General features: G+C 41.6%; 1 protein-coding gene across 2 annotated transcripts in view; it reads right to left on the minus strand.

The window, feature by feature from the left end:
• ndst1b (N-deacetylase/N-sulfotransferase (heparan glucosaminyl) 1b) overlaps window positions 1-12,200 on the minus strand; it is a 71,288-nt gene that overhangs the window by 22,628 nt on the left and 36,460 nt on the right. For both annotated transcript variants that reach the window (XM_058415296.1, XM_058415295.1), the window contains one exon: window positions 1,340-2,309. In XM_058415296.1, coding sequence (XP_058271279.1) covers window positions 1,340-1,879 — 540 coding nt within the window. In that variant the 5' untranslated portion in view covers window positions 1,880-2,309. The remainder of the gene's footprint in view (window positions 1-1,339; window positions 2,310-12,200) is intronic.

Below are 12,200 nucleotides of genomic sequence, written 5' to 3' on the forward strand. Positions count from 1 at the left end.
TTAACTAGAAAGCTACTCTGCAAATAAATACCAAAAAAATATTTTAAAAATAATAGGAATTCTCCTCCCTCTCTGATTACTTCTAAAAGACCAGTATTCCTACTCTTCTCCTCTGCTTTAGATTCTCAGCTCCATTTAACCCTCTATGTCACAGGGAAATGGATAAAAAATATTTAAAAAATGGTCCAAAGGTGACAAGAGTGAGTGGAGGAAGGAAGATGCAGGCTGTGCTTAATATAGCCTCGGGAGATTAGACCGAGCCAAGTGCTGGCTGCAGTCACTGCTTCCCTCATGGGAAAGCGGTTCAGTTTTTGGAGCCATGTTTCTCCAGGATGTAACATTAGAAGCGCTCAGAGCTGAAGTCACTGAGGCATAACCGGACAGGGAAGCGAAGGTTCTTAACAAGAGGAGTCAGGAGTACCGGCCGACCGGAGGTGCTGTAGAGACAGAGCCTCGTCTACAAACTCCTTTACAAATCTGTCTGAAATTTAGCTCTGAAATTTAGGTTCAGAACAGGGGATATATCTCAGCTATAGCTCCTGCAGCAGAGCCATTATGGAGGCAGAGCTTAAGTAGTATTAAACATACAGAACTCTTAAGGACCTTGATATTGCACTATTCAGAAAGATGTAAACAAATTTGTTTAAAACTTAGTGAGAAAAGTGCAGAGTGTTCTCCCAAAATTTAAAAGAAACCATTTTCAATGCACAGTTTAATCTTAATTAAAATAAAAATAACCCGTAATATTAACCATATTATCACCCCTTCAGTCATTATCTGAATAATAATTAGGAATTTAATATAATAAAACAGATGCAGTCTGCATTATACAATTCTCCCTGTTCAGAGATTACCCTAAATATTTGTCTGTCTTGTTGCTTAGCAACCAAAGCTTACTGTTAACACAGCATTACAAAAAATGTGAAGAGCAAATATTATTAATAAACTTTAATTATTCACAGAAGACTCCGCTTTGAATTATGCCTAAGAACGCTTTTAATCGAGAGAAAATTGCTAGCACTTGCGGTTTGTTGCTCTATTAAACATCAGTTTATGACAAATCTGTTCCTTCGCACTACATGTGGTTATTTGGATCGTTTAAAATTCACACAAACAGATGTCGTTTCTCTCTTCTTTTTTTCTTCTGTAGGTCATGTGGACCTGTGTATGGTCAGTGGTGAGAGTAAATTTAAGTTAAGTGTGCAATGGTGCAGAATTTTGAAACAAATTTTATGTGCAGCCGGACAAAATGTTGTATTCCATCATGTACATCAATGCAATTTGAACAATATTTCTAAATCACTGCATTCAATAGTAATTTGTAAGGGTAAATCCTCACCTTGAAGAAGCCAATGATGCCCACGCCATACTCCACACAGTACTTATCCAGCAGTTCTCTATTCCAGGCGTCCAGGTTGACGTACTTGAGGATATTCTCATAAATGACCAGCGTGAAGCGGCCACGGTTCTTGTCAGTGAGCGTAGGCATGTCGCCTTTTCCGGGGGCGATTTCGATCTGGTAGCGAAAGCGCCCTGATTCCAAGATGGCCACGATGTCCTGGCCGAGCTGCGAGTACAGGCTCTCGACAAACACCAGAACGACAGGGTCCGTGCGGGACGTGTCCGCCGGCTTGGCAGTCCTTGCAGGAAGTATCCTGGCTGACGGAGCGGAAGGGGTGGCAGCTTGCGAGTCCTCCCAGTCTGTGGTGTCGACGCTCTCCACCCCGCCCACGTTGGCGGGCTCCAGTTCCCGCTTGACCCCATAGAGAAAGTAGGCTGAGATGAGCACACTTACCATGCAGAAGAGGAAAAGCAGCAGAAGGCTGGTCTGCAGCGTGAGCTGCCTGTAGAGCCGTCTCACGCGTCCACACACCAGCATCGTCACCCTGCTGCCACTTGTATGAGTATATACACCGTCCTCGAGTCACTAACAAATCAAGTCTATCGTGTAATGGCAGAAAGAAAAGGGTGGGATGAAGCAGAGATCTTCCATGACGCGTACCATCATGTCACCATTGCAGAGGGCAGGAGGACTGGTGCGGGCAGGGGACGGCATGGGCGAGGGTGGGCTTTCACTCACCTACGGAGATGTGTGCTGCCCCTCCCCATGCACCAGCAGCCCCCTGCCCAACACCCTCGCACCCCTCCTGTTCTGCCCTCTCTACCTTCTTATCTTCTGAGCCAGTGTGTAAAAGAAGACGGACCAGAGGCTGGGCGAGGCAGATTTCTGAACCACAAACTCGTCTTGCGGGGATGAGATCTTCGGGTGAGTCATGCCCAAAGAAACGTGACCGAGATCTTCATTTGGTCTGGGGAGGAAACAATCAGAGCAAACTGTTAGAGGCAGGAAAGGAGCAAGCTTAGTGCATGACATTTTCAAATTCCGAGGTGTGGTCATATTCGGATCTACGCAATTAATCAGAAAGAGTCATTTACAGAAATATTAGGGTAATTTTTTATCCGCTGCCCAACCTGCTCTGTGGACAATGGGTCCTTTCATTAAACAGCAGAAAGATCTATGAAGGCAATGAATGGATTAGAGGATAATGGAGGTGGCTTGCATTGATTAGCTTCGGCTTTAAGAGTGATTCTCATTCTCTGTGCACTTCAAAGTGCAAAAGTCCTTCTTTTCAACTCAAATCAAGCACTGAATACAAAATGTGGCACAGGTAAGTAAAAAAAAAAAAAAGATTTAAACCAACACCGGCTAAAAGAATGAAGTCGGGAAATAGGAAGGTCTCTGATAGGGCACGGAGACGAGACGCGATAAATTGACCAGAAGAAAGGCAACACAGAGTTTCCCATTATGGGCTTGTGATGTATTGGAGTCACATGCTTGCTTTCTTTTTTCACGACCATCATGCTTCCTCTTTCCTGCCTGAATCGGTTGTATGGCTTTCGCACAATTTGAGAAAAGAAAGGAATTAGAAACCCCAGCAAATCTCCGAATCCCCTTTATTCCCTTCATATTAATTTCTAATGAAAATAAAGGGCAGCTGTGCAAACCTTCGAGCGATTCTGGTTTCTGTGAAGTCTAAAATCTTTACTTTTTTTTGTCTAAATTGCAAGGCAGCTTTCGCACATGTTGCTGTCACACAGGCCTGCAGGTCGTTCGAACTACAGAGAGATGTCGACAATGGCATGGAGACTAAAGCAATGTGACAAGATATGGCTTGTTTTCAGGTGAAATATAGGTCCATTTTCAAAGGCGTCACAGCTATCGACATAACGTGTGGGTGACGGAACAAAGAATCAAAGAGTTTTCTGATATGAGGACGAAAAGGAGAGGAAAAAAAAAAAACAGAAGCATTAATACCAAAGCAAAGCAAGAGCACAAAGATGATGAGGATGAGAAAAGCTATTTTATCACTTCAAAAGAACGAAAGTACGACCTTCTAACACTTGAAAAATTCACCAGCCGAAATGGAAGGTTTGGTAGTTGGGAGTCATTTTGTGTGATCAGATACCACCATCAGGTGGATGTGATGTGCAGTGGAACTTCTGAAAAACTGGGGGAAAAAAAATTTCCACAAAGGAAAGTCTGGATGATGCCCATGACTTCTTCCCAGAATTGTGCATTCCCTTCCTCTTCCACCCCAGGCTTAATCTCAGACCACAATACCTGTCACTGGAGCTCTATTGTGTCGGCTAGAGGAACGAGAACAGCAGTCTGAGTGTCGTCAGAGGTCGGATTACAGCTCTGGAGCTTTCTCCATTCACGGGCTAGTTCTTTAATATGCATCAGTCACCTCAAGCTGAGGCGGCAGAGCCGGCCTTTTGTGCTCGCTGTTCTCTTAACAGTAAGATTTTCGAAGGCGAGAGAGGCATTAATCATGAGCAAAAGAAAGGAAAGGCTACACCGCATTAAAAAAAACCCGGTTAAGATAAACACATGACCGGCTTCACTATAAGAGAGAACTAAACTTGATCTAGAAAAGATTTTATTTATTTTTTCCCCCTCACAGAGATATTGGAAAAGACAGAAATGATTGCGAGAGTCAAAAATACAAAATACAAAGCGAAACGTATACGCTGATCTGCAGATATATAAATTAAACCAGTATACTGAGGTGTTGAGACATTTAAAAGCGATAACCTTGACATTTACAAGACCATACCGGTTCTTTTCGTCCCAGATCTTTTTCTTTTTTTGTCTAATGCCACTTTGGAAAGAAACGCTCCCTACCTAGGAGATATGAAACCTATTTTCTGATGGCGGGCTAGCTTTAACACACTGTCTCAAGGGCATAGCGTACTGCAGCATACCTTCATTTTGTGCAGCTAATTCTACACCGTGAGGGTTAGCAGAAGTTTGAAACCATGATCTACTTTGCACCTGCAATATAAGAATAAGAACAAGGGCATGTAATGCAGACTTGCTAAAGCCAGTCTTCTTTCCTTTTTAAACTTGAAAATGACTCTCGGCTGACTCTTTAAGAACAGTTTATATTGTCGAGTGTGTGTGCGAAGTCGGATCAATTAGCAGTTTGTAGTCAAACGGTGAAAATCAGCCTGATGAAAACAGAAACAGGGAAATTAAGAAGCCCTTAAAAACCCGTGGTCTGTTTTTGTACTGTTTATTAGTTACAGGAGAAACTGAGCATCTGTTTTAAGAGCCGTTCGGTTTACACGCCGTCTCCAATTATAAAGGGGACGGAGAAAACAGGCTGCGGCTATATAGCTGGCGTTGCCTGCCATCGAATCGAACCTGACAGGACATAAAGCACCCCGAATATTCGGCGAAATGAATTTCCCAGAAGGTGCAGAAGAGGAAGAAAGTTTGCGGCGGCGACGAGTTGAATGACTGCTTTAGCAATTAAAGTGGAAAAGAATAAAGCACACAAAGATCTGGAGTCGTCAAAGCTTTCCTGTGTCTCCTCAATCCTTTCCTTTCTTGTTTGATTTCAAAGCGGAGAGATGGTGCAGACTGACTGGCGGGATAAAGATTCAATGAAAAAAGGGAACACGCTTGAGCAGCTCAGAATATCGGACACGGCGCTGACTGCTGTTCAAAGCCACTGGACGATTTCTGGACCGTGTATGTGTGTGTGTGTGACAATGTGACAGCAGCTGGCACTTAACCTTGGACGGCTTCGCTGCAAAACTGGTACTGATTTCACCCAAACCTAGCCTACGGGCAAACTCAGGAATGAAAGAATTACAAATTCAAATTCAGAGCCACGAAAATTTCTGGAGCTGGGAGGATGACGTCTGTGGGATTGACAACGGTTCTTTTATTTTGGCTCTTTCATAAGATTTATCCATAAACCTGCTCCTGCTGTCCCTGCTGTCCTGCACAAATTGTTCCAACACCCACCTACATAAACGAGAGAGCCGTTATAAAATAATTACAATAACTTGGGAAAACTGCACACAGGACCAACTGGGGAGTGCTCGAGGACCAATGTTGAGAACCAATAACAAATTGACCACTTCAGCTCGCATATGATGCACCTTTATGGGTTGTTCATCAAATAGTTGAATTATATCAGAATTAATCATAGTCATAAAAAAAGATGCGAAGCTTTACCAGTGCCGCCAACATCCTAGAAAGAGATTAAAAAAGAATACTGGAGAAGGCAGCTATTTTTCCCCCATTCTTGCGCCAAGAAACAGTATGAAAACTCAAACAAGTAGGCAAAATCCTGGTGGTGCTATGACTAAGTACTAGCTCATTAGTCATATATTTTTTTCTTGCCAAAACACCACAGTCCAACCTTCTGCTTTTCTACTGGCTCGAGAAATCACAGGTAAAAGTTCAACAGGTGCAAAACGAAAGGCTAAAAAAGGCATCCCCAGGTCTCTAGGTGATATCTGATGTTAGGTCAGGTGTCTTGATAGTTTTCTGATGTCTTCTAGAAGAGTCAGGTCTCTAGATGTTTACTGGAAGAGTCAGGTCTATAGAGGACCTCTGATGACTTCGAGAAGAGTCAGGTCTCTAGATATTTAATAGAGGAATCAGGTCTCTAAGATGTCTTCTAGAAGAGTCAGGTCCCTAGATGATTTCTGGAAGAACTCAGGTCAATAGATAATTTCTAAAAAGTCAAGTCTCTAGATATTTTCTGATGTTTTTTAAGAGACAGGTTTCTAGATGATTTCTGAGGTCTCCTAGAAGAGTCAGGTCCCTACATATTTAATAGAAGAGTCAGGTGTCCAAGATGTCTTCTAGAAGAGTCAGGTCCCTAGATGATTTCTGGAAGAACTTAGGTCTTTATATGATTTCTGGAAGAACTCAGGTCTCTAGATAATTTCTAAAAGAAGTCAGGTCTTTAGATGTATAATTGAAGGGTCACGTCTCTAGATATTTTCTGTATTCTCGTCCCTTGATCCTGCTAAGAACGGTTTTGTAAAGAAAAAGATTAAGTGGTGTTTTCAACTTAGTGTTCTCTTGGGCTTAGTCTTGACTCCAGCTCTAGTACAGCAGAATACAGAATGTATCTTTGAATAAAAATTAACCGGGGGGTGGGGGGGGGGTTGGGGCACACTATTTTTATTTTTTTTTGTAAAAATTACCATCCGGTGATGAATTTATTAGCCTCAGCAGTAATTCAGGAAGGATTCTCATTAAACCCAGGCTGAAAAAGTGCTTCTGTAGAGCTTTAATTCAAGGAAATTAAATGGTTCTGTGCTAGAAATAAGTCCAAAAAAAAAAAAAAAGTTTTGCGCATTCATCACTTTAAGCTTTCAAGCAGATTGTTGTGTCTGCCAAACAAAAAAACTCCCCAAAACAGACAAAGCTGCTTATCAACAAAGTAGACGAACTTTTCACCCTTAACTAAAGACTATTGGAGTGGGGGGGGGGGAGTCAACAAGAAACAGAGCTCCTTGTTAAATATCTGTGCATTCATGCAGTACAGACTCTATAAATGAATAAGATTCACAGGCGTAAAATTTCAAACCGTCTACCAGGCGATGCTGATATCACTCCAGAATAAAGAATAAATACATTTTCACGCTATTAGAGGAACAGATGACGTTTCAGTAAACTAGACGTTTTCTGTTTGCTCTTTTTAAAGTATTTGCACCCCCTGCTTATGTCCTTTTAAAGTGGTTTTGGTTTTTTATTTTCCAAGGACTACGTCAAGAGACGTTGCTGAAAGAATTAAGGTGGTCGGTTTGGGGTGCGAGCTCAGGTGCGAGAGATGGCACTGTTGCAGGATTTCAACTGTGGTCCTCGTTAGTCGTTAAATGCCTTTCAGTCATTCAAGCTCATGGTTAAGAATGCTGAAGCTTTTCTGGGAGTCGAAAGAGTCATCAAGCAAACTGTGATCATAATATTGAAGTTATATTAAGTTCTCCATCAGCAGCTTGTCAGATTTGAGGGTGAAATTACAGCTGTTTCTTGGTTGAAGCGCAAGCGACATTTATCCTCTAAGGAACTGAAAATCGCTCGCTGGATCGATTTGGGTAACGTTCAGAATGCGAGAGCTGAATTTTGAAATACAATAATTCAAATAAATAAAATGCATATTATTTAGAAAAATTACACATCGCGTGAAGGTTTATGTCTCTGCTCATCACACAAAGGCAGGAGGTGAGTAATAAACTGACTAGCACAAGTCAAGCAAAATGTGGCGTTATTCAGCAGATTTTTAGGTTCAAAGGGTGAAAAAGCTAGATAACAGTGACCTCTTACACATTTCCCTAGCTTCTAAACAAATTATCGTCCACCAAAGGGAACAATGGACGGAAAAGAGAATCTTCTGGAGAAAGACACATAGCCACGAACCAAGGTTCTGGCTAACGAGCTACTGCTGTAGAGTTAGAGCCATTTCTGGAATGGAGGCTTTTTAAGAGTATTTAAAATGGATGATCTTAAAGACTTCTACAATTTCAACAATTGTGATAATTTTCCCAGTGACAAAATGTGTCTGTCTCTCAATCACCTCCGTAGCAATAGATGATGTGATTTCTGGCGACATTCTGGTTTCCTCATCCATTAGTGAAGTTTTACATGCATTATATAAATACGTTAGCTTAATCTGTCACGGTTCGTCCAGCAGGATCGGAAAAAAGCTAGTGGATTTAATTATTTAAAATCACTGAAAAGGCGTCAGACTAAAAAAAAACTATGTCTGTATAAAATAAACTGTATGAAAGTCAAAGGAAGTTACAAATTCGAAAGACGATAACAAGCTAAGAGTTCATCCACCTTTTTATTTTTCTGAACATGAGAGGCTTTACAAAACAGAACGCCATTTCCAGCAAGGGAACACTGATGAGCGCTGATGTTTTTGCAGTGCATTGTGGGATTTTTTAGGAAGCAGTACACTGGAAGGATTTTGCCATTAAGACAGAAGGGAGAGAGAGAGAGAGAGAGAGAGAGAGAGAGAAAGCCCTTGAAATTGCAGACTCCCTTATCAGTGCTTTGACTATTGAACTAGGAAGCTGATTGAGACGCAGCCTTAAATATTAAAAAGTGAATCTCTACGAAAATATTTTTGCAGGAACTAGGACACTTGAAATGCGCCCTTATCCCTTATTAACAAAAAAAAGTATAAAGGAATCATGTGGTGAATGATGTTAAATTGTTAAATTAGTTGAGTTTTTTGACCCTGAGCTTGTATGTTGGCCTGCTCATTACCCAGACATTCCTGCTGATTTTATTGCTTATTTACTTAAATGCAACAAGGTCCTGTTAGGTTCGAGCGTTAGATGCTCAATGGCTTAGACACTAGACAATCTGGACAAGGTCATGGGAGTGTAATCCTAAATCCTTAATCCTGTTTATCTCGGCTGGACCAAATGCATACACAAATGGCGGATAGATGCGTATTGTGCGCACTTTGGAGCACACAAATGCTACGGTTTAAAATTCGCAGGCGTTTAAATGCTGACCGATGAAAGACGTCTGGGATAAGGGTGACCTGTCAAATCATGGCAAGTTTACAGCACCTGAAAATCAGGCAGCTCTGAAGTCGGTGCTGCTTCATGTTGAGTTACGGAGTGTAGGAGCCAGAGGAGAAAATCAATCTCTTCTGAATGTCTCCCCAGCATCAGGCTATATTCACTCTGGCAGGCTAGTCAGCGTGTGTGTGTGTGTGTGTGTGTGTGTGTGTGTGTGTGTTGGACTTTATCCTGAGCGCGTCTGTGTGCTCTCACACCCTGCCTTCCACACACATGGCACTCGGTCCAGTGTGCTGGTAAACAGTCTCGCCGGCCTGCACACAGTGTGCCGCCACCGTTCTGTCGCGCTGCCATCTGTGGCTAACTCAGGGACAGGCGGACTTGGCACGGAGCTTACCCAAACCCCCCTACGCACAACATGGACAGCGTTCAGCCTGAGTCTTGTACTCAGTACACTGCTTATCTAATGTCCATTCTCATCAGAGGGCTCGAGCTCGTGTTGTGCCGGGACCATGAGGCCCTAAAATCCCCAGTCACCTGACCCTGGGGATGGTGGATTATAAGAAAACAGGGAGGTGTCCTACTTGGCTTTGGGAAATTTATGGTCGGCAACTAGCCAGTGGTGGAACAGGAAGGAAAGAAAAAAAACCAAACAAACAAACAAACAAAAAAAAAATGCCACAATACATTAATCCGTATGTATAAAGCTGGGTCCAAAAATTTTGAAACCATTAATGGAAATGCCTTTATACTGAATTGTAGCCTAATTGGTATTTTAAAAAAAAATACAATGGCATCAGCAATAATATGAATGAACAGTGGAATTTTTTTTGATAGTTTTTTTATACAACTACATTTCTGGCATTTGGCAGACGTCCTTATTCAGAACAACTTACATTATCTCATTATAATTGAGAGTTAAAAAGCCTTGCTCAGGGAACCTGGGATACAAATCCACAACCTTCTGATAGATAGTCCAATGCCTAAACCACTAAGCTCATTGGTAAAGTGGTTATACGTCCTATATTTGCTTTAACGATCACATAAACTCAAGCGATGCCGATCCACGTTAGATGTCAGGATTAATGTTTCAATGGAGGAGATGAGGCTCAAGGTAAATCTAGCCTTTTATAGTCACAGAGTATGTACTGCTTAAAGAATTGCTTAAAAAATAACGACCTAAAAACTAATATACAAGATTGAAAACGTTCATTTTTTCATTTTAAAACGAAATAAACCAAACTCAGATTTTCAGCCTGATCTCTGCTGGTGGTGTTTTTCAGCTTTTAGCTTTTCTGAAAATCACGCAGAGACCAAAATCCACTTCCGAGAACTCCACATTTAACAGGTGTTGCCCTGAGGTGTCGAACAATCACCCAGAATTAACCGCTTCGACTCCTGCCAGTAAGGCAATAAACAGATGGGAGGAGAATTGGAAAACTGTGCCTGCTGGATATGTGGTGGAGATTCTCCCAAATCCATATTTATATTGTGTTCATAATAGATAATGCCACACCTTCTATTCTGGGTTACTCGAGCGTTAACGGAGCGCCGAGCCGGATTAAAGCGAGCCGAGTCCTGTGTTACGGGCCCTGCGTCAATCAGGTGAACGTTTGATGTGGAAAAATACCTTTCAGATGTCAGTCTGAAGGAGCTGCTTGTCAGAGAAATAAAAATAAATCAATGAACTGTCACCCCAGAGCAGCTCTCGTCTCTGGTTCTGGTTCAGTGCTGAGAAACACGCCTCTTGTTTGAGTCAGATACTTATAAAGCCATCCTTTCGTCTGACGATCTAAAAGGCGCTCAGTGTTGATGTTTAACCCTTTATTCAACTTGGAGCTCCTCTTAAAAGCCTGTTTTACAGCAGAGCGCAGTACACATAGCTGCTTACTGACCCTTTAACCTCGTAATCCATTACACAATCATCATCATGCTATTCATAGTTAGCTTTTCTTTCTTTCTTTCTTTTTTTTTTTTTTTTTTAAAACAATAGGCAGTCCCTCCAGGATTTCGAGAGATTTTGCAAAGACAAAAATAAAGGTAAAACCGAGCAAACTCCACGATATTCAGAGAAGCTTGCAAGATTTTCCGCAGATTTGGGCGGAGACGCATGCATACGGTCACTTTGATTCATGTAATGTCAAACAGCTCTTGTAGAAAAACCTGTGCTTTTGCCAACAGCAAAATCAAGCACTTTTGGCCAGAACAATCACAAAAACTCCACAAAATCCTGGAGGAACTGCATATTGATGGCACAATACTATTTTTTCTTTTCCAATCCCGAAACCTTGAGTATCAGCTGATACCCATACAAATCAATCCTAACAAAAAATGTCAACATTTCTAGGTCCAAAAAAGAAATCTTTCCCAAATCCAACTCTAATCTTTTCCATTTGATACTGGACTGAAAACAAATTCATTCTTCTTTTCTCTGATAATCAAGCTGCCTTTTTGTTTTGCTGGTTTCTACCTTTTTTTTTTAATCGAAGTCTCTCTTTCAAACGACACCGAGCATCTGAACACTGAAAAAGCTGTATTTGCGACCCTCAACCTCCGATCAGTAGTCTAATACCAGTGAACCACGACTTATGGGACATTTTCAACCAGTATAAACAAATGAATGAATGATTTTCTGGCTGATTTTCTGAGTCTCAGACTCATTTCAGTGTGTTTTAGACACGTTTTTCCCCTCTATCTGTCCCTTACACAGAATTTTGGTGAATGATGATACAAATTTTAGCTGTTTTATAGATGAACAAGCACTTGGGGCATCTCAGAGAGCAGAAATGGTTTTGATATCAATTTTCCCGCAAAGTTCCAAAATTTTGCCCCAAGTAGGTGAGCGAAAAACAGAAATACTCGTGAAAAGCTACAAATTCTTAATACTCCGAGTGTCTACTTTCATATGTGCTTCATATTAACCACCACTGTAGAGGTCTCTAAACTTTAAAGTGCTCTCTGTTAGATTGGGAGTCCAGACTGCAGGGAGAAGTCATAAATAGGGCTGCAGATGATCTGTAACCGTGCCTTTACCTTTTCCTGTATTCCCGTGACATGTTTGCACCTGCTTCTTCCAAGTTCAGTACTTCCAAATAGTGCGAACCCAGCAGCACGAATTCCCAAAATAAAACGCCGCAGCCTGTTTTCATGGTGGCATTCATGGTGGAGGAACACAAAAGTGCTTATGCAACGTCTGCTTTCTTGCAACGAGCATTTTCAGGAGTTTATTATTAAAATAAAAATAAAAAAAAGTTTTGATTTGTAGTCGGTCAGCTCCTCTAAGAGTGTCCTCGGCAGAGGATAATTGGCAGAGGTGTGCATCAGCTTGCGATTGGGAACAAGGGCAGCGATTA

Source organism: Hemibagrus wyckioides, linkage group LG18, assembly GCF_019097595.1.
Source record: "Hemibagrus wyckioides isolate EC202008001 linkage group LG18, SWU_Hwy_1.0, whole genome shotgun sequence".
In the NCBI taxonomy this organism is placed as follows: domain Eukaryota; kingdom Metazoa; phylum Chordata; class Actinopteri; order Siluriformes; family Bagridae; genus Hemibagrus; species Hemibagrus wyckioides.